This window comes from Patella vulgata, chromosome 5, assembly GCF_932274485.2.
Source record: "Patella vulgata chromosome 5, xgPatVulg1.2, whole genome shotgun sequence".
Lineage (NCBI taxonomy): Eukaryota > Metazoa > Mollusca > Gastropoda > Patellidae > Patella > Patella vulgata.
Window position 1 is genome coordinate 39000109 of NC_065883.2, and position 20609 is coordinate 39020717.

A 20609-nucleotide genomic window follows, 5' to 3' on the forward strand; every position below is an offset into this window, starting at 1 on the left:
TATTCACACGTTTTGTTAAATCAGATAAAAATTATGACCTCTATAGTGTCCACAAGCTAAAAACGCGATTTTTCGTACAATCAAGGGCCATAATTCAGGAAGTTACGGTCCGATATGCGCGAATATCGAAAGGAAGTGAGATCTTTGGGTTATAAACTTACATGTCAAGTTTCAACAAAATCAGATAAAAATTGTGACCTCTATAGGATTCCCAAGCTAAAAACGCGATTTTTCGTACAATCAGGGACCATAATCCAAGAAGTTACGGTCAGATACATGCCAATATCGAAAGCTACCGAGATCTTTTGGAGATAAACCTATATTTTAAGTTTCGTCAAAATCGGATATAAATTGTGACCTGTAGAGTGTCCATAAACAATTGTGGACGGACGTCCGGATGGACCGGGGCTACGACAATATACGTCCACATGAAAATGTGGGCGTATTAAAATTGTGACCTCTATAGGGCCCACAAGCTAAAAACGTGACTTTCCGTACAATCAGAGGCCATAATCCATGAAGTTTCGGTCCTATACATGCCAATATCAAAAGCAACCAAGATCTTTTGGAGATAAACCTATATTTCAAGTTTCGTCAAAATCGGATAAGAATTGTGACCTGTAGAGTGTCCACAAATAATTGTGGACGGACCGATGGACGTTCGGACGGACAGGGGCGACAACAATATACGTCCACATGAAAATGTTAGCGTATAAAAATGTCACCTTCACAATCACAAACTAATTTGGACAAACAAACAGTCAGGGCAACAATATTGAAAATAAGGTATATACTTAATTACACCAATATTACATGTGTGATAGAATTTGTTAAACACATTACAAATATAATTTTAACACACATCTTTGCTATGATTGATCTATCACAAATATTTGAAGAATTTGTAAGGGATTAAAAAGGTTCCCATATACTGGCTGCAGTAGATTCTCAACTCACTGATACAACTCAGTTTAAGCCAAAGAGTTGTTATATAATATTGTAACACAGTGACAGGATATCTGCTTGAGGCAAACTATTCATAAACAATTGACTCTTACAAGATCAGACGGAAAATATTTTAGGCCCACTGCTTGTAAAGTAAAGCTTTGGCCTACATTCTGGTGAATTTTGTGCTACCATAGATACATATATGAGTTCGGTACATAATTAAAAAGTCTTTATTTCTTTGTCATCTGGGTGGTTTCATAGACGAGTGTTATTGAGGGGTGTTATTGAGTTCAGTGGCATGGTTTCAATCACAAGTCGGTATGTGACAAATAGTTGTTATGATAAGTAGTAGTGTCATCTAGCTTCCATATACAAAGCCCTTATCAACCTTTTTATAACTTTCACCAATGATGCTCAAATATAGGATCTGTGAAAAAAAAAATACAATAAAAGCAACTTTTATACTCCAAAATAAAAATGAAATTAGGTTTAACATCCTACACCAATGTGTATAAAATACCTTGGTTTTTCGTCCCATTTGAAAGACTGTACGTTGGCCCCTGCCTGCAGAGTATGTCCGGTGCACGCATAAGTAATTTTTTTCAGAGATCGGTGCACGCAAATTTTCTTTAGATTTGCACGCCAGTTTGTAATGACAATTTTACCTTGCACGCAGCGACTTTACTTTAATAAGTACTAACTGTCCTTTTTTCCGTATACGGTAATTCGATAATAACGATGATACCCGACATGCAAGGGAGACAACTACTATAACGGTAAGCAGTGAAGTGACTCAGTATGCGAGTCAAATTGACCCAATCAAGTTGCCATATGTGGCTAATGTACGTGTGCAGTGGTTGCAATAATTTTGAATTTCAATGGTACTTTTTTCAAATTACACGCCAGACAGAAATAGCATAATTTATCACTCGTGGATTTATGTCCTTCACGCTTGAAACGTTAGGTTGCAGGCCGGAATTCAGTACGGATTTTCAGTGAACGCACTGGGGTCCAAGGGGGAGACGTCAAGTTTGGAATTACGTTCTGGTTGATTACAGTGTTACAGAAGAATTTGCTATATTTCTGCTTATTTAGAATCAGAGAAGATTGAGATTAAAGTGTTGCCAATGCTACGAAAGTAAAATTGTCATGTGCCAAAGCCTGCAGCGTTGAGTAGTGAGGACATATTTTTTTTAGTCCAAAAGGTCTAAGTAATTATTAATTCCACAAAAAGTGCAAATGAAATGAAATGAAATGGGATTTCATGTCCTACTGTTCTGCTCATATACTGGGCTAATGAAGACGGATTGCAAATGCAAATGTGTACAGTAATAAACTGATAGTAATTTGTTTTATTTTCACAAAAGCAAGCTGTTTCGTAACCTGGCCTCTTACAGAAATAAGAATTACGGTGAAAAATTAGAAAATAAGGACATAGAAATAGTTTTACATCTGTGTGAATAGTATTTATTAGTATTATTACTATTACTAAGGTGACCCACGCACCTACAGAAATACAGTCAACCGCTGATAGTTCGAGACTACCACTGAAGCGTGCACATTCGCCGTGTCGAGGCCAACTTTCTGACAGTATGATACTATAAATAGCCATGGCACGTGCAATTCTCTACAAATCTATCAACTATTACAGCCGTAAAAAAATGATTGTTGACGATTTTGAATAGCAGTAAAATTAAGCTTCTTGGTTATTACAGCAGATTTAGAAATTACGTTCGTTTCATTTTTTTAAATCGCTTTATCATTAACTGTACCGTTAAGAGCGGCATCTTTTGGTTTAGTACAAATAATATCTCAGAAACACACGGGTTAGACAGGAACATGATACTAGCAGTAGTTTCATTTTACTTTTACAAGCTTCTTAAAACAATTGTTGAGCTAGCTAACGTGCTCATTTCTAAATTCAATTTCTTGTTCTAGCTTTCTGTTATGTTTCGTAAAAAAGTAGTCTTGATTATCCCGACCTGTCAATCAGCCCTAGAATGGTCGATAGACTGGTTAAGCGAGACTAATTTCAAAACAAGGGCACGTAACCTATCTTTTACTCAAAAGTGTCTGGATGTTATGGACGACACATGGAACCAGTTTTCAGTCTATTATTTATAGATGATTAATGGTCATAGCTTATTAAGTACAACATGATCGTTTATTTAGTGACTATAATTGTGTGAAACTGATTTGAGGCTTGGCATATATATAAATATTGTGGCGAAATTGTCGAGATATATGGAGATATTTATTTATGGTGGGTCACCCTACTATTACATTTTATTGTAAGTTCTTTTCATATCGCTGAATTTGTAGTCTCAGTATACGTGTATATCAGCAGTCGGGGATATAAGAAAGAACTTACTTTCAAATAAAACCTCTCAATTTAACTGGTATAATCTATTTTTCTCTGTTTGTGTAATCCAAGTAGCTGTATATTGAACATTTCTAATGCACTCCACGAATAAAATCCAATACGTGCGCCATCTTTGAAATAACATTCCCAGAATACCTCGCTTCCGGGTTCAGAGTTGTGAAAAAGTATGTACAAATATAAAAGAATCAAAATGATTTTAATAATGATAGTTTAATCAATGTGGACAATATACTGAAAAAGACAACAAACATAGACCACCTAACATTGAAATCCGTTAATAGAAATTACATTTAATAATCTATCGATGTAGTTATTCATTAACATTGCATTGACAGTAATTTATCTTGACCTTGACCCAAAATGGCGGCACATATACGTAGATTTCTTATAACAACGGAGATTATGCGACTATCAACTGTAGGCCTACGCACTTCAATATTTTATATGTAGGCTATAACTACGTAATATTTTATGTCTATGAATAGTAAAATTTAAGAAATTATTATATGATTCAGAGACCCTTTTTAAAGCATGCACATGATATAATATACATACGTACAGCTTTATTCGGATCACGACGGATGCAGTAGCCAAACTCATTTTGTTGATGTTTGTTGAAATATATCGAATACAGCCATTTTATTCAGTTGTATCAAATTAAATAATCCCGATTTTTGAAATATTATTTCCATTGCGAATATAGGTATCTACTTTTTAAGTTGTCGGAATTGTTTTAATATTTACTTTCCCAGTCTTATATTTATCTAGGTCAAACTACAACATATATATTCGTTGGACAACTTTCAAACGTGTGATAGAATCTACTATAAGGACTAAATTAAATATATTTTTGTGGTAACAGAGCTTAGACACATAACAAATTGTACACACACGCAATAAAATAATATCTAAATTTCTACAAATTTTGACCGAATTTAAATTGGTTTGAAAGGCCACTTAAATTAAAGGGACAATAACACTCTTGCTGGCTTGAAAGCTCCAGAAAATAAATAATATCTCTATCTAAGTACTAGATGTTTAAGTGTCCTACCTGTTGTGTAAATTATCCATTACATCCTATTTTACTTGTCCAGAGGGTTCGAAAATATTTTTAAATCGAAGTTTCATTTGAAAAGGTTTACGTTAGACGTTTCAAACCATTATGTTGAATTTTTCAAAATTTTTAAATAAGGTGTATTAAGATGAAATTTGTATCATTAATTAATTGAAATATTCTAAAATAGTACAATTTGTTGACCAGAATAAAGATTGGGACATATTATTCAGTTACAACAAGAGTGGTATTGAGCCTTTAACATGTCTGACTCGGCTTTTATTTTTAAAAAAAACCCGTGAAACACGGGCATTTTGGGGTATTAAGATGATTTATATTTACTTATTGTGCAAAAGTTAATCAATTTAATAAATTCAATAACCACCCATGCAGACATAAACGCTGCTCCCAAATTACCATTCAGGCTGTAAAGTTGTTTCGGGCAATGAAATAAAAAAAATATTGTAATAATTTGGGGCAGATTTTATTTTGTTTAACTTCTAATTGGCTAGTTCTTGTATGCATGGAAAACAGGCTACATGAAGCCAAGCCTAGAAATATTCCAGAGTGTCCTAAATCTAATTAGCCATCAAATTTACTAACATTCAACCAAAATGAGACGGAGGAGTCCACTAGGCCTACTATATTATTATTATGGTTCAATTATAGCACTTCATTACACATGAGTATTTCTAAGCGCAGTCACAAAAACACCCAGTTCAAAACCATTTTTGGGGGGTTGGATTGCCGAATGGTTAGCACGTGCGTGCTGTATCATACGACCTGTCATTCAGTCAACTGGCGTGGTTTCGAATCCCCGGTTGTACGTGACAAGGAGTAGGGTCGCCTGTCCAACCTCGTGGGTTTTCTCCGGGTCCTCCCACTGCTAAAGACCCCTACGCGCAAGCGAATTATTGAAATAAAATTAAACCATATGTTAGTCCGGAAATGACCTAGTTTGTGTCGAATGGACGTTAAACCCCATCTCTCTCTCTCTCTCTCTCTCTCTCTCTCTCTCTCTCTTTTTTGAAATAAATTAGTTTTTAAGTTCTGGATGGAAGAGGACTCACGAATAGTTTTTGTAAGACAATTTCACATTTTAGCTGCTCTGACAGAGAAAGAATATTGACAGGCATATTCAATATGTTTCTTTTCTTACGATAGTTTAACAAAATAAAATTTACAGTTCGCACCACTTTCGAGTAGTTGTTGTAGTCACAGACTCGAATAGTAAGGAGAATGTGTTTGTGAACTGCACAGTTTTTTTTGTGGAATTATATTTATGACCCCTTTGCCACAGTGGCTAAGTGAATAAGACACTGGTTGGCTTGCTTGGAGGTCACAGGTTCGCTCACAGTGTTGCCCGAGAAAGCTCATCAGAATTTTCCGACGTGGTTTCCGCTTGTCAGTGGTGCAGGACGGAGGGCCAGACAAGGACAGCTGTCTAGTCGTTTCGATGGGATGAAAAACTGAGGTCCTATGTACACATTAGCATGTACGTAAAAGCTCCCCTGGCAGTAGGAATTCAATATAAAAGTAGGCCTGAGCACTGCACACTGGCGCGAGGTTGGATGGCCAAATGGTTAGCTTGTGCGCGTTGTATCATAAGGTATGATTGAGTCAACTGGCGTGGTTTCGATTCCCTGGTTGTACATGACAAGGAGTAAGGTCGCCTGTCAAACTTCATGGGTTTCTCTGGGTCCTCCGGTTTCCTCCCACTGCTAAAGACCCCTACAGGCAAGCGAATTATTGAAATAAAATTAAACCATATATGTTAGTCCAGAAATGACCTAGTTTGTGTCGATTGGATGATAAATGCCATGCATTCTCTCTGAGGTCCCATGTACACATTAGCATGCACTTAAAGATCCCCTGGCAGTTGGAATTCAATATATGAGTAGGCCTTAGCACTACTGTCCAGACAAAACTCCCTGGTAACGCACTGGCGCGTTGTATCATAAGATATCTCATTGAGTCAACTGGCGTGGTTTCCATTTCCGGGTTGAATATGACAAGGAGTAGGGTCGCCTGTCCAACCTCGTGGATTTTCTCTGCTAAAGACCCCTACGGTTAGTCCTGAAATAACCTAGTTTGTGTCGAGTGGACGTTAAACCCCATTTCATTCTCACTCTCCCTTTGGATGGTGCTACACTTTTTCATGCATTATCATTATTTGTTTTCCATCTCAGGTTTGATTTCGATTGCAAAACCACATAAAAAAGGCTATTTAGTGGATCACTTTCAAGTTGCTGTAGTCACACACTCAAATAGTAAGGAGAATGTGTTTGTGAACTGCAATTTTTTTTTTTTTTTTTTTTGGCATTACATTTGTAAACAATACTGTTTGGAGACGAACATACTTTCACCGTTTTTAATACCTTAAATCACTGTTCAAAGTTTGAGGGAAGACCCAGATTAAGTGAAGGTCTGTCATGTTGCTGTACTTGGGATAGATTTGACTGAACGGGAAAGCTCAAGTATATGAAGCCAATCAAGCAATGGCCAGAGAGAGATTTCTCGGGCCATTTCTTTAAGAATATGATAGAATTGTGACTTATGTATTTATAACTGTTATTATTTTAACGATATTCCAGTTATCACATTTTATATATCAATATATTATTATTATTTCAGTTATTATTAAAACCTATAGATTATGGATTATCAACCAGTTCATTACCAGATAATGCCGAATTAAACCTAAAGGTTTTTGCTACTATTATGTTATTTTTGGTAAGAAGATCGTCAGTCCCACGAGGAAGACCAATGATGGTAGGTGGACAAATATAGAATTGTCGCTGTATCGATAACGCTAATTGCATAGCTGAAAAAATGTCAACTAATAACCGTGTCCATGTTCAAAACGTTAACCCTGGAACTCTATTGATGTACAACCTTATCTGTCGATTGTCAAATGGGGCAGCTGCAGAGCAGGGATCTTTTGGTTGACATCTCTTATTTATTCTTTGCTCGGCTGTGTTTGTGCACTATTGTCCCTGTCGGCAGGATCAAGAGTAAGTAGCATGGCCTATTTTAAGGTTTCATTGACGAAGCATGCTTTCTAGAGAAGGGTGTTTGTAGAGGGTTGGTTTCGAAAACATTTCACTGTCAGAAACACGATGTCATGCACCCTGGACAGAACTTGATAGGTCCAATTTAGCTCCTCCCGTCACCTCAATAATGCCCGCCCCCCCCCCCCTTAAAGATTTATCACAACGCTTACACTTTTATAATCAATTGGGAACTGCGGTGGCTCCATGAGTCAAACCCCATTTCATTTCATTTTTATAACCAAACATTTTATTTCATTTTTATAACCAAACGATACGCCCACAATTTCAAGGAGAACAGGGAAATCGATAGGGTTCATTCTCTCACTGCCCCAATGCTTCACATCGAATAACAAACTGTAGCCTCGATTGCGCTCACGGTGGTTTGGAAAGGGGGGTTTACGCCGAATATAGATAGCCCCCCCCCCCCCAATGATACACACCAAATTTGAAATACGCCTGTTAAAAATTGTAGCCTCTATAACCTTTAGAATGTTTTCAGCAGAAGGCGGGGGGGGGGGGGGGCTGGGGAGGGTAACTCCAGAACGGAAGGTTGTGTGACGCAAAATGCTGGTATAGATAGGGTTCGTCCCTAACGGACCACCAGAGGAAGATGGGAGTCGATTGGTTTCATGCTCTCATGTTGCCAATTCATCACACTAGAAAACTCACAAACTGTGTTACACAATTTGCGAAAAAGGCAAGGACCGTAACCCAAAAAGTTGCGCACCAATATCGAACTCATTCAAGCAAGATCTGTCGATCCTAAAATTCGATTCAAAAGTAGGCTAACCACCATTGTAACTTGCACCACCGGTAGGCATAGTCAGATAAAACGTCCATACAAGCTGTTTATAAAGGTTATCACCATTTTCATTTTTGAATTTTAAAAACAAGTTTCTCTGGAAATTTCGACAACGAGAGCAATTATTGATCGCTCATTGAATTTCACTCCCAAGAAGTTAAAAATAAAAATCTTAATAACTGTTAATCTAGAGAGAGAGATTACAAGATTTTCACGACAAGGGTAACATCGGTGCGAGTAATTGATGCAGAATTTCTATAGTGTTCATTTTTATATGCCCATATTTCAGTGTGGGCGTATTATATCGTCACCTTGTCCGTCGGTCCGTCGGTCAACAATTTTTTTCGAACTTGGATTGAAGCATTTTTGTCATGGGAGGAAATGAAATAAAATGGGGTTTATCGTCCCACTTTTCTGCTTCGACTGGGCTAAGGAAGACGGGCATTTGCCATGCAGTGTGCAATGAGGGAAATTTTAACTATTGGCCTACTCTTATTTCGAATTCCAACTGTCAAGGCTTCTTTTACGTACATGCCAATGTGTACACGGGGCCTCGGGTTTTCCTCACATCCGAACGACTATACATTGTCCCTTACCAGGCCCTCCGTCCTACACCACTGGCACGGGGTCGAACACGGGACGTCCAGGCTAGCAAGCCAATGTGTTACTCACGATATTCAGTGTTGTGCGACTTTCCGAAACCCTATGATGTTTTTCATATTTGGTGGGAAGAATTGGGGTCATGAGAGGATGACACCTATTGATTTTCACAGTTCCGCGTCTTTTCGTTCCGGAGTTATCGTCCTTTTCCGAAAATATTATTAACGCGGTAGATTCTGTTGTTTTTTATTGGATTTCTTTTAATTTGCGTCACGAGAGGATGAACTCTCTCGATATTCAGTGTTTCGCGACTTAAAGTTCCGGAGTTATCCCCCTTCGTCATGTGAGCACGAACCTATCGATATTCAACATTCTACAACTTTCTGTTCTGGAGTTATCCCAACCTGTTCCTTTCAGCAATGTAGGACTTTCCTTTCCAGAGATATATTATGTGTCCGGAAAAGCCTGTCAACACAATAGAGATTATATTTCTTCAAAAATCATGGATCCTTATCAAGTTTGCAAAACAATGAAAACATCCAAGTTTTCCTTTCGGATAACCTGCAGTTTAGATAAAGCTGCTGTGTGGGTGTGGCTATCTTTAGGATTAGTCAAACAATCCCAGCAAATTTGAAATTAAAATCTTAAAATTCTTACCGAAAGCAATTACAAAGTTTCAATGACAAAGACATGTAAATAAATGATGCATGACCCATTCGTAGTTGAATAAGAGCGTATATGAAAAGTAATTCATCTTTAAATTTATTTCGTTAACATATCCCCGCCCCTTCCAAGGAAACTTACAGTAATACATTCTGGTTATTATTTTTCTTATAACCGGAGAATTAATTTTGCTGAAGGAATTACGTGTTTTGGACCTTCGGTCGAAACACATGTTTCTGTAAGTGTTTTTATTATTATTTTTTTTTTTTGGTGGTGGTGGTGGGGTGAGGGTATTGGTTGGCCTCCGTGGATCTATTTATTAAATATAAATTGGGTCATTTTTGACGAACAGAAAGTGTTTTACGGATGGGACAAAAAATAACATCAGATTGCTCATATCTCGGTTATTTCTCAACGGATCTTCTTTGGGTTTCCATTTTGGGATTTGTTTGACGAATCCCATATGGGCTCTGACTGTTGAAACTTGGTGGGAATAAGGAACACATCGATGCCTTCAAAATGGCATATTCAAAAAATTGTGACGGCTTCCGGAAACTTCCGGAAATTACCGAAGCCTTCTTATTTTACCCGAACATGAATATTTCTCTCCCTTTTAAAAATAGACCAAAAATGACATAATGGTGGTGTTAGCTCTAGATATTATCTTTCATTTTCAAAGACCTTATTCCATAACATTTTCAACAGCTTGGCCGCCATATTAGATTTTACAAAAAACATTTAAATTGATATTCAGCCGTCATTTTAATTCCTATTTCGAAAACTCTTTTTTTTCAAATGGCAACAATTCTTGGGGAGCCGTTTAATTCCGGTTTCACTTTGAATTTTCTTCGACTTTTCACCTTCTAGATGGTGACCTAAACTGTCCATGGCACTTGGCCTTTGTATGTATGATGACCCCGAACTCTACTAACAATTAATATAAAAAAAAGTTCGGTCATGAAGTATAACTTCCGGTTTTATTAAGAGTTCATAATCACAGGCTTTTCCACTTTAATAGGGGTTGGATGTTACTGTGCTCAATAATTCATGGTGTGACTTGAATGTTGATGTGACAAGGCGTGGCGTGACGTGACATACCGAAAGTTTTAGTTTTTTGTTTTGTTTTGTTTTTTGTTTTTATTTTGGGGGTGGGGGGGTGGGGGGGTTGAGGGATTTAGCCAGTTTGTGCAGCTCAAACTGTACCTGGTGCAAACATTCTGTCAACGTAGATATTGTTGGCCTCTGTGAATATGTTTATTAAATATTTTTGACAAAGATGATGTGTTTTACGGATGGGACAAAAAATTATTTCTCAACGAATCTTCTTCGGGTTTTCATTTTTGGATTCTTTGGACGTATCCCATTTGGGCTCTGACTGGCGGTTTTTCGAAATTCGTAAGTTCGTTCGATTAATATTAGCATCAAAGCCTTCCGAAAGTTTTCTTTTTAATTTTTTCGATATTCAAGATAACGTATCCCCGTCACTATTTGATTATCAAGTTGAAACTTAGTAGCAATAAGGAACACATCGATGCCTTCACATGGCGTATTAAAAAAATTTGTGACGGCTTCCGGAAACGTCCGGAAATTACTGAGGCCTTCCGATTTCCCCGAACATGATATGTTCTCTCCATTTATATTAAAACAGTTTTAAAAGTCGGATAAAAAAAAATTCGACCTCTAGAGAATCCACAAACTGAAAAGCACGATTTTTTTGTACAATCAGGGACCTTAATCCAGGAAGTTACGGTCTGATATGCGCAAATGGCGAAAGGAACCAGGATCTTTGGGACATAAACATATATTTTAAGTTCTTTCAAAATCGGATAACAATTGTGACTTCAAGAGGGTCCACAACCTTGGTATGCAATACTTTTACACTATTGCGTACAAGAAGCCGCCATTTTATCAGGCAATTTGGTACGATTTAAACCGTGATAAATTTAAACCTTTTTTTTAAATTGGATAAAAATTGTGACATCTATAGAGGGTCCAAAAGCTAAAAACGTGATTTTTCTTACAATCAGGGACCATCAGGGACCATAGGAAGTTACCGTTCGATATGCGCAAATATCAAAAGGAACCACGATATTTGGATTATAAAAATACATTTCAAGTTTCATCAAAATCGGATAAAAATTGTGACTTCTAGAGTGTCCACAACCTTGGTGTTACATACTTTTACACTATTTGCGTACAAGGAGCAGCCATTTTGTCAGATTTTTACGAAATTCGAACTCAACCTTCATTGATATGTACGGTAATACATTTAAACCCTTTTTAAAAATGATTATAAATTATGACTTCTAGGGGGCCCACAAGCTAAAAATGCGATTTTTTCGAACGATCGGGGGCCATAATCCAGGAAGTTACGTTCGAACATGCGCGATTATCGAAAGAAACCAAGACCTTTGTGATATAAACATAAATTTAAAGTTTCATCAACATCGGATAAAAATTGTGGCCTCTAGAGGCTCCACATTCTTGATATACCATATTTTTACAATATTTGCGTACGAGGGGCGGCAACTTTGTCCAGCAGTATTGGTCCGAATTTTACGAAATTGAAACTCATCCATCATCGGGGTGTAATGGTGATATATTCACACGTTCTTTTAAATCGGATAAAAATTATGACCTCTAGACGGACCACAAGCTAAAAACGTGATTTTTCGTACAATCAAAGGCAATTCAGGAAGTTACGATCCGATATGCGCGCATATGGACACGAACCAGGATCATTGAGTTATAAACATGTATTTCAAGTCTCATCAAAATCGGATTAAAATTGTGACCTCTAGAGGGTCCACAACCTTGATATACCATATGTTTACACTGTTTGCGTACGAGAGGCGGCCATTTTGTCCTGCAGTTTTGGTCCGATTTTCACGAAATTCGAACTCAACCAACATTTTGGTGTAACGGTGATATATTCGAACGGTTTTTTAAACTGGAAAATAATTGTGACCTCTAGACAAGCTAAAACCGCGATTTTCCGTACAATCAGGGGCCATAATTCAGGAAGTTACGGTCCGATATGCGCGAATATCGATAGGAACCAAGATCTCTAGGTTATACACATGCATTTCAAGATTCATCAAAATCAGATTAACATAGTGACCTCTACAGAAATGAAATGAAATGTTTAACGTCCTACTTTTCTACTCCGAACTGGGCTAATGAAGACGGGCATATGCCATACAGTGTGACCTCTAGAGTCTCCACAAGCTAAAAACGTGATTTTTCGTAGAATCAGGGGTCATAATCCATGACGTTATGTTCCGATACATACCAACATCGAAAGGAACTGGGATCTTTGGGAGACAGACCTATATTTCAAGTTTCGTCAAAATCGGATAAAAATTGTGACCTGTAGAGTGTCCACAAACGAATTGTGGACGGACAGACAGACGGACAGACAGACGTCCGGGTGGACGTGGGCGACGACAATATACGTCCACATGAAAATGGGGGCGTATAAAAATGACATATAGTAGTGTTAGCCCCAGGTATTGTCTTTCATTTTCAGAGACCTCGTTCCATTACATTTTCAACTGTTGGGCCGCCATATTGGATTTTACAAAAAATCTTCAAATCGATATTCAGCCGCCATTTTGATTCCGATTTTCGAACCTACTCCAAAAGGCAACAATCCTCAGGGAGCCGAGTTTTGAATATTGATTTCGTTTACTTCCGGTTTCACTTTGAATTTTCTTCGACTTTTCAACTTCTAACTGGTAACCTAACCTTTTAATGACCCTTGACCTTTTCATATATCACGACCCTTGTGTCTACTAACAATTAATATCAAAGTGTTTGGTCTTGAAGTATAACTTCAGGTTGTATTAAGAGTTCAAAATGACAGGTTTTTCTATAGGTATTGGATCTTACTATACTCAATAATGCATGGTGTGACCTGACGTAACCGACACACGTCCGTATTCTTTGGAGTTCTAGTCGGATTTATTTTACAAAACAAATTAACATCTGGTGGTTTTAGCGATTTCCGAATCTATCAGAAAAATATTACTAAAACAAACCCTTGTTTCAATATGTAAAGGTAATATCAGACAATATGCAGTAAAAAAAGAAGATTTATGTTTTAATTATGTTTCAGCCTATGCCAGGAGAAATAGCGAGATATGTTTACTCTGATGCTGAATTTAGAACAGTTCATGTAAGGTTAAGAAGATCATATGAGTATTGTGAGGTAAAATATAAATTGTTCGATTATCAGCCAGGATAAGTATAAATTCAGCATCGCTGATTAAGAAGGCATTATTCAAGAGCTAGTTATGCCTATTGCAGGTGTTTCTTTAGGCCTTAAATGTTATATAAACTATTAATTATACATATATTAACTTGTCAAGACCATAATCAACTCTCGATACCATTTGATGGATCCGATTTTAAGTAGATTAGAACGGTTGGTCATTTAATTATTTAATTTAAAAATTGAGAAGCTAGGCTAAGTCTTGAAAAATCAGTGCGTTGATTACGATAATAAAAAATACATGCACACATCTTGTCAACACTACAAACATTGATAACTTCGCTCAGAATGAAGTAATTTGAATGAAATTTCAATCTATTAATTTTGCATTATCTATTTTGGAACTGTTATAGCAAAAACGGCTAACTCTTTATCTAAATATTAAATTATGCTTTTTTAATAAATCTTTTTAGGCGCAGGTTGTTAAATAACAATTCCCAATTCCTATGCGCAAGACATTTCAACTCTATGTTATATATATATATGGAAGGGTATCGCTGCCAATATTAAATGCTCTGCTAAAATGTCTTTTCCATTGATTATATGTAAAAAGTACGATGTACAATGTCCTAAAACCGGTATTGATGAAGTCAAAATACCTCCAAGGCCAAAGTTAAATGTAAAACGTCAAAGGTAATATGTCAAATGACAAATGTTTGATTGGAAAAGTCTGTTTTTTGGCGTGTCTACATTTTACATTTCCCTCATTACATTTTACATTTGCGTTCTGTCGCATTTCAACTGATCTTCACGCTTTCTACATAGCATCTTACGCAGAGCACTAACTATGATATGCAAATGTAGAATATCACGTGACTTATTAACATATACGGAAACGAGGCCGAGATCAACCTGGCACACTATAAGCCAGCACACGATAAGTGGAAATCAACCTGGCACACTATAAGAAATTTACCTTGAAAAAACGATCAAATTTAAATGGTACTAAACTATATTACGGATAGGGGGGGGGGGGTATGCGATATCAAAATAAGGACCATAATACGATATTCACGATATCATGTTACACATCAGTGAAAAGCACGTTCATGTATACTCTTTCCTCTCTTTAAGTAGCCTACATGTATATTCATTATTTGTTGGGCACAATGATCATACGTTTTTTTTTAAAAATGTATTAAAGTTAATTAGCCTGTACTAAGATTTAGAGCAGTGATTCTCAACCAGTGTGCCACGGCACACAGGTGTGCCGCGAGATCTTCATAAGTGTGCCGCGAAATTTCGAACGTCACACTAAGAAAATGCGAAAAATCACGTGATCCCAATTTAGTATTCACTGGTGTCTACTGATTTAGTTTCAGTCATTTTGTGTGTCAATGATTAGTCCGTGTCTACGGTCGTATGCCGTCTATGACTTTATTTTTACAAAATTCAAATATTTTTATATTTATTTAGCTAGGTGTGCCGCTATTTTTTCATGTGTTCCAAGGTGTGCCATTGGCAAAAAAGGTTGAGAACCACTGATTTAGAAAGAGGGTGTGGGGTCGGTGGCGGGAATTAAAATGTCAAAAATAGGGGTCTTAATACGAAATTCCAGTTATCGTGTTATACATCACTGGAAGGTATGTTTCTATGGCTCTTTGAATCAACCAGTTATTTCCTAGCACATTCATAATTACGTACTTTGGAGAAAGAAAAATCCTCCTTGTTTTGTCGAAAGAAATGTGTCGCTGTCCGACACTAACCTAATTGCTAAATATAGACTATACTGTCAATTTATGTTGTTTGTCAAAGGCTCGGATTAACCATACCAATCACATGATTTTATTGCAGGCACGGTCGTCCCGTGAATTTCTTATAGGTTGCCATGTTGATTGCCTCAATATCGTGGGGTATATTTTGTGTGTGTGAAATAGCTTTATTTTGCTTCCACCGAGGTGATATCACAGACAATGTAAATATCTTATGGTGTGCTGGCTTATAGTTTGCCAGGTTGATCTCGGCCTAGTTTCCGTATATGTTAAGTCATGTGATATCCTACATTTGCATATCATAGTTAGTGCTCTGAGTAAGATCCTATGTAGAAATGAAATGAAATGAATTGGGGTTTAACGTCCTATTGTTCTGCTCCTAACCTGGGCTAATGAAGACGGGCATACGCCATACAGTGTGCTATGAGGGAAATTTTGCGCGGGCAGCGGCACTACGGCCTACTCTTATATCGAATTCCAACTGCCAAGGGATCTTTTACGTGCACGCCAATGTGTACACGGGACCTCGGTTGTTCGTCCCATCCGAACGACTAGACAGCTGTCCTTGTCAGGCCCTCCATCCTGCATCAGTGACAAGGGGAAACCACGCCGGAAAATCTGAATGAACTTTCTCGGCCAATGCAAGGATCGAACACCCGACCTCCAAGCTAGCTATGTAGAAAGTGTGAAGATCAAATGAAATGCGACAGAACGCAAAATGTAAAATGTAATGAGGGAAATGTAAAATGTAGACGCGCCATTGTACATTGTACTTTTTACACGTAATCAGTAGAAAAGACATTTTAGCAGAGCATTTAATATTGGCAGCGATACCCTTCCATAATTTTCAAGAAACATGGTGCATTTTATGCGACAAATATATAATTTAGGGAACAGATGATGATTTTTTTTTTGTACAAATGTTAATTTTTTTTGTACAAATGTTAATTTTTTTGTACAAATGTTGATTTTGTTATACAAATGTTGAAATGTTGATTTTTTTGTACAAATGTTGATTTAGTTCTCGAAATGTTGATTTAAATTACAATTAGAACAAAACGCATAAAATCAAGAATTAGAATTACCAATTCTTAATAAAGAGAGGAAAGGTCTTCGATAAAGTCTTGATTAAAAAGCCAATCTGACATAAAACATCGATTTATTGTTATACGGAAAAATTCAATTGTCTCCGAAACAATAGGCGTTAGTGTGTTGTGGTCTTCAGATAGCTAAATATGTCAAATTTCGACTTCCAGTAGGCCTGTTATCGTCAAGTTCCTTTGTTTTGAGTAAAATACTTATCACATACCGCGCAGGATTTCATATAGGTTTGACAAGCTGAGTCTTAGGCCTGAAAATCTAGGGCACGTCTGGTCAAGGTACATAAGTCATTCTTACACGCACTGTAGTCTTAAACATCCGCCACCATCATCGGCTTTGCTTAATTTTGTTGAATGCACATGTCTATCTTCCTCTAGTCGTGAGGGTGGCGATTAGGATGGGCCTCAAAAGTGGAATAGACTAGGGCCTCTCTTCATCTAAATCTAGCACTGGTCACATGCGTTCTATTTTCTGTATTTCCAGAATCTGTTAAGAGATTGGGGACAAGAATATGTGAAGAGATTGAGAAACGCCATTTCTGCCAACCCAACCAAGGCACCGAATAATCCTATTAAGAGAAATTAAGACAAACTCGAGTCTTTTTATTGGTGGGGGGGGGGGGTGTTTTGGGTTGTTTTTTTAGTTGTTTTTTTTAAAACAAACTTTAAGTATATTTCCATTTAAATATAATACTTTGTCTGCAATCGCAGAATTTGTCGTACATCAGAGTGGAAAGCAGTGCCGGACTGGGCCCACCTGTCCACCTGTCCGTGAGCCTAAGCTCATTTTAAAAAAAGTGGGCCTAAGCATATAAAGAAAAAAGAAAAAAGAGAATGAAAAAAGAAAAAAAGAAAAAAAAGAAGAGAGAAAGAAAGGAGAGGGGGAGGAAAGAAAAGAAAGAAAGAAAAGAAAGAAGGAAGGAGAGGACAGGAGACAGGACAGGAGAAAGAGAAGATAGGAAAAAATGAAAAACAACACCAAAAAAGAAGTGTACTAGAATTCTCAAATTCATCTAATAATAGTGCTCTTAGGTCATTCTGTTATCTAATTGTATCAGGAAATCAAACATTTGCCTTCTACTGCTTTGGTCTGAAATGCTTGGAAAATGGGTTTGCGGTTGTCAATTTTTAAAATTTTCCTGAGGGGAGAGCCCCAAAGACCCCCCTCGGACCGCGCTCGTGACACGCCTTCGTCGGGTACTTGTGTGGGCCTTGGTAAATGACCTGACAGGTGGGCCTTCGACCCCCCAGTCCGGCACTGGTGGAAAGTGTGCCAGAAAAGCATAAGATGTATATAATAACTAAGGATATATTCTTTCGAGGTTAATTAGGTCATCTTTGACAAGGTAAAATCTTACACTGAACTGTTATATTCTTTATGAAGAAGGAAATATAAGTATAGGTTAAAATGATTTTAATATTAAAATACGCTTACAACAAATAAAATAGCAGTATATCTTGGTCGGAGTTTAGAGTTGGTGATATCGGACATGAATAGATAATAGCATAATACATATTTATTCAGGCATTTATTAAACAATAAATAATAAATGCCCGAAGAGCCGCCATCTTTAATTTCAATTATATATTACCAAAGAGCAGGTGACATGTTGCCCTTAATAGTGAGGCTTATACGCGCTAAAATTTGCATAGGTTTCCGGTTAGACTCATTTAATAAGAAAAGCAGGTTAGCAATTTCAAAAAGTTTCGACTTTACTTTCACTGAATTTTACCCGCTGGACCGATTGAAGGGATTTTTATACGCCTGGACGTCAGGGCGTCCGTTCGCATTTGTTTGTGGACAGTCTAGAGGTCACGCATGTTATCCGTTTTCATGAAACTTATAAAGTATGTTTATTTCCAAATGATCTCGGGTGGGTTTGACGCATCGGATCGCAACTTCTTGGGTTATAGCCTCCTTTCTTGTGAAATAAGTGCAATGTTTTTGGTCCGATGCAGATGAAACATAAGTTATATATGTTAAGGGTCCAAAGATCTTGGAGGACTTCTTTGGTTATGACCCTTGCCTTTTACGTGAAATGTGAATTATGTATAAAGTTTGTGGATCCTCTAGAGCCCTTAATTTTTATCCGATTTTGACGAAACCTAAAATATATATTAAAATAATGCTGTCAAGGTATGATACGGGACTTGATAAATTGACATTTTGAAGATACACGTACATTATTCCTGAACATCGGCTTCTCTATTGTTTCGAAATGATTAATCAGAGCAAAAGCTATATAGGCCTATAAATATAACAAATATTAACTGTTTGGGAATACGACATAACCGGTTTATTTTTACACGATATAGAAGACCTTCAGAACAGTAGCATGTTCTCTTTTTGGATTGATATACTCAAACGTCAAATGGGTATCAAATCGAACATTTAAGTTGTTACCGTGTTAATATCGATCGATATTTAGTTATCGAGAATCCTGAGATTAGTCTGAAAGTAAACCTGTTATAGCTAATAACATCAAGTACAAAACATTTTAACAGCTTTACTTTTAGACTAATCTCAGGATTCTCGATCGATATTATAGGCTTCAGCGTCTCCGTTAAATGTAGTTTCATCTGATTTTAAGGTGTAGACCATTTCTCAGCATATATTGTAAATTCGGTGTAAATGTCCGCAAACATGGATGAGTTTGTAAATGCTTTTGAAAATTTGTGTAGAGTTTAAAGAGCACATAAAGTCACCAGACGAAATTTCTGTACTTGTAGCGTGGTTATTATATGCACTTCACGGCAAGTTCACACCAATCTGATTACAATTAAATCAGCCATCTCACTCAAAGTCGCAAATATAGACCTCTCGTGAAAACGACATAGCCAATTATCGAAAACACTCTAAACCCCCCCAAACGCCAGTGACGTCACAATGACCTAATGCAATTCGGAATGTTTATTCCTTAATTACTTATAATACAGCCGGGGTATGTATTCATTAACGCCTGACTGATTCCTTAATTGTCTTATTACATAAAACAAATTTGTTTTGTAATTTATTTTAATTTAAGATCCAATTTCGAATTTGTTTTATCCTACCATAACAAAGACAGTCGCGGTAGCCACATTTCCCGTGTCCTTTTGATCAGAATGAATTGGAGTAAGCCAACAGTAAAACTGTACAATAATTCGCTTTCTATGAAGACAACAAGATGGGTGTCAAATTGTTATCGACGGTGCTACGAACATCTATGCAGTCAAGAGATAATTAATTGTGGGCTTACGCGAAACGAAATGGTTTTGTGGTGGTAATTCTGGATGTGATTGACAACAATGTTTCATTCCGAAGCAACTGCGTCGAATCGACTTCGTCTCTGGTTGCAGCACACCAATAGAGATGGTTCGTTATATTTGGAATACAGAGATTGATGCTGTCACAGTGTTTTTTTCTTTTCCAAGTGCCCTCAATTTTGTTTTCAAACCTGCAAGAAACATTAATAATTCTAATGCTATAATTAACATTTATTTTAAAAACTACTTCGTTCCAACGACCTTCCAAGATATAGTCTGACATTATAGTCAAATTTTATATGTCAATTTTTATATGTCAATGTGTATGTTTTATGATGATCCAAACTCTATCAAGCTACAAATAAAGCAAATTTACCTTTAGCTTCATATTCACCAGGCTTTCGCGGATCCATTTATACCGATTTGAGTAGCCAAATGTATGTCTTTCTCCATGTGGATGCTGGATTTGACTTCATTACTCTGAAATAGATCGTTAAAAATGAAATAGGAAAAATATCTCACTATGTTAGAATTTACAGTAGGCCTACAACTAAATTTGGGCTAATTAAATAACAGATTGTTTGAAAAGGGACATTTGGCTATATTTGTGTATATTAAAATATGGCAAGTGTACACGTGTCGGTAATACCTCTGGTCACTGTTTCTCGAAATCTTAACTAAAGATAAAATCCAAATTTTAGTAGATACTTCAATTTTGATTGGCTAAGCACTAAAATCAACCTAATATTATCCAATCAAATTACTAAAATTTGGA

At 36.9% G+C, this 20609-nt stretch overlaps 1 protein-coding gene across 7 annotated transcripts in view; it reads left to right on the forward strand.

The window, feature by feature from the left end:
- Window positions 1–20215, forward strand: part of LOC126820659 (signal transducer and activator of transcription 2) — a 127929-nt gene extending 107714 nt beyond the window's left edge. For all 7 annotated transcript variants that reach the window (XM_050548767.2, XM_050548770.2, XM_050548769.2 and 4 more), the window contains exons 15-17: window positions 7020–7157; window positions 13621–13713; window positions 17073–20215. In XM_050548767.2, the coding sequence (XP_050404724.1) occupies window positions 7020–7157; window positions 13621–13713; window positions 17073–17174 (333 nt within the window). In that variant the 3' untranslated portion in view covers window positions 17175–20215. The remainder of the gene's footprint in view (window positions 1–7019; window positions 7158–13620; window positions 13714–17072) is intronic.
- The last annotated feature ends 394 nt before the right edge of the window (window positions 20216–20609 follow it).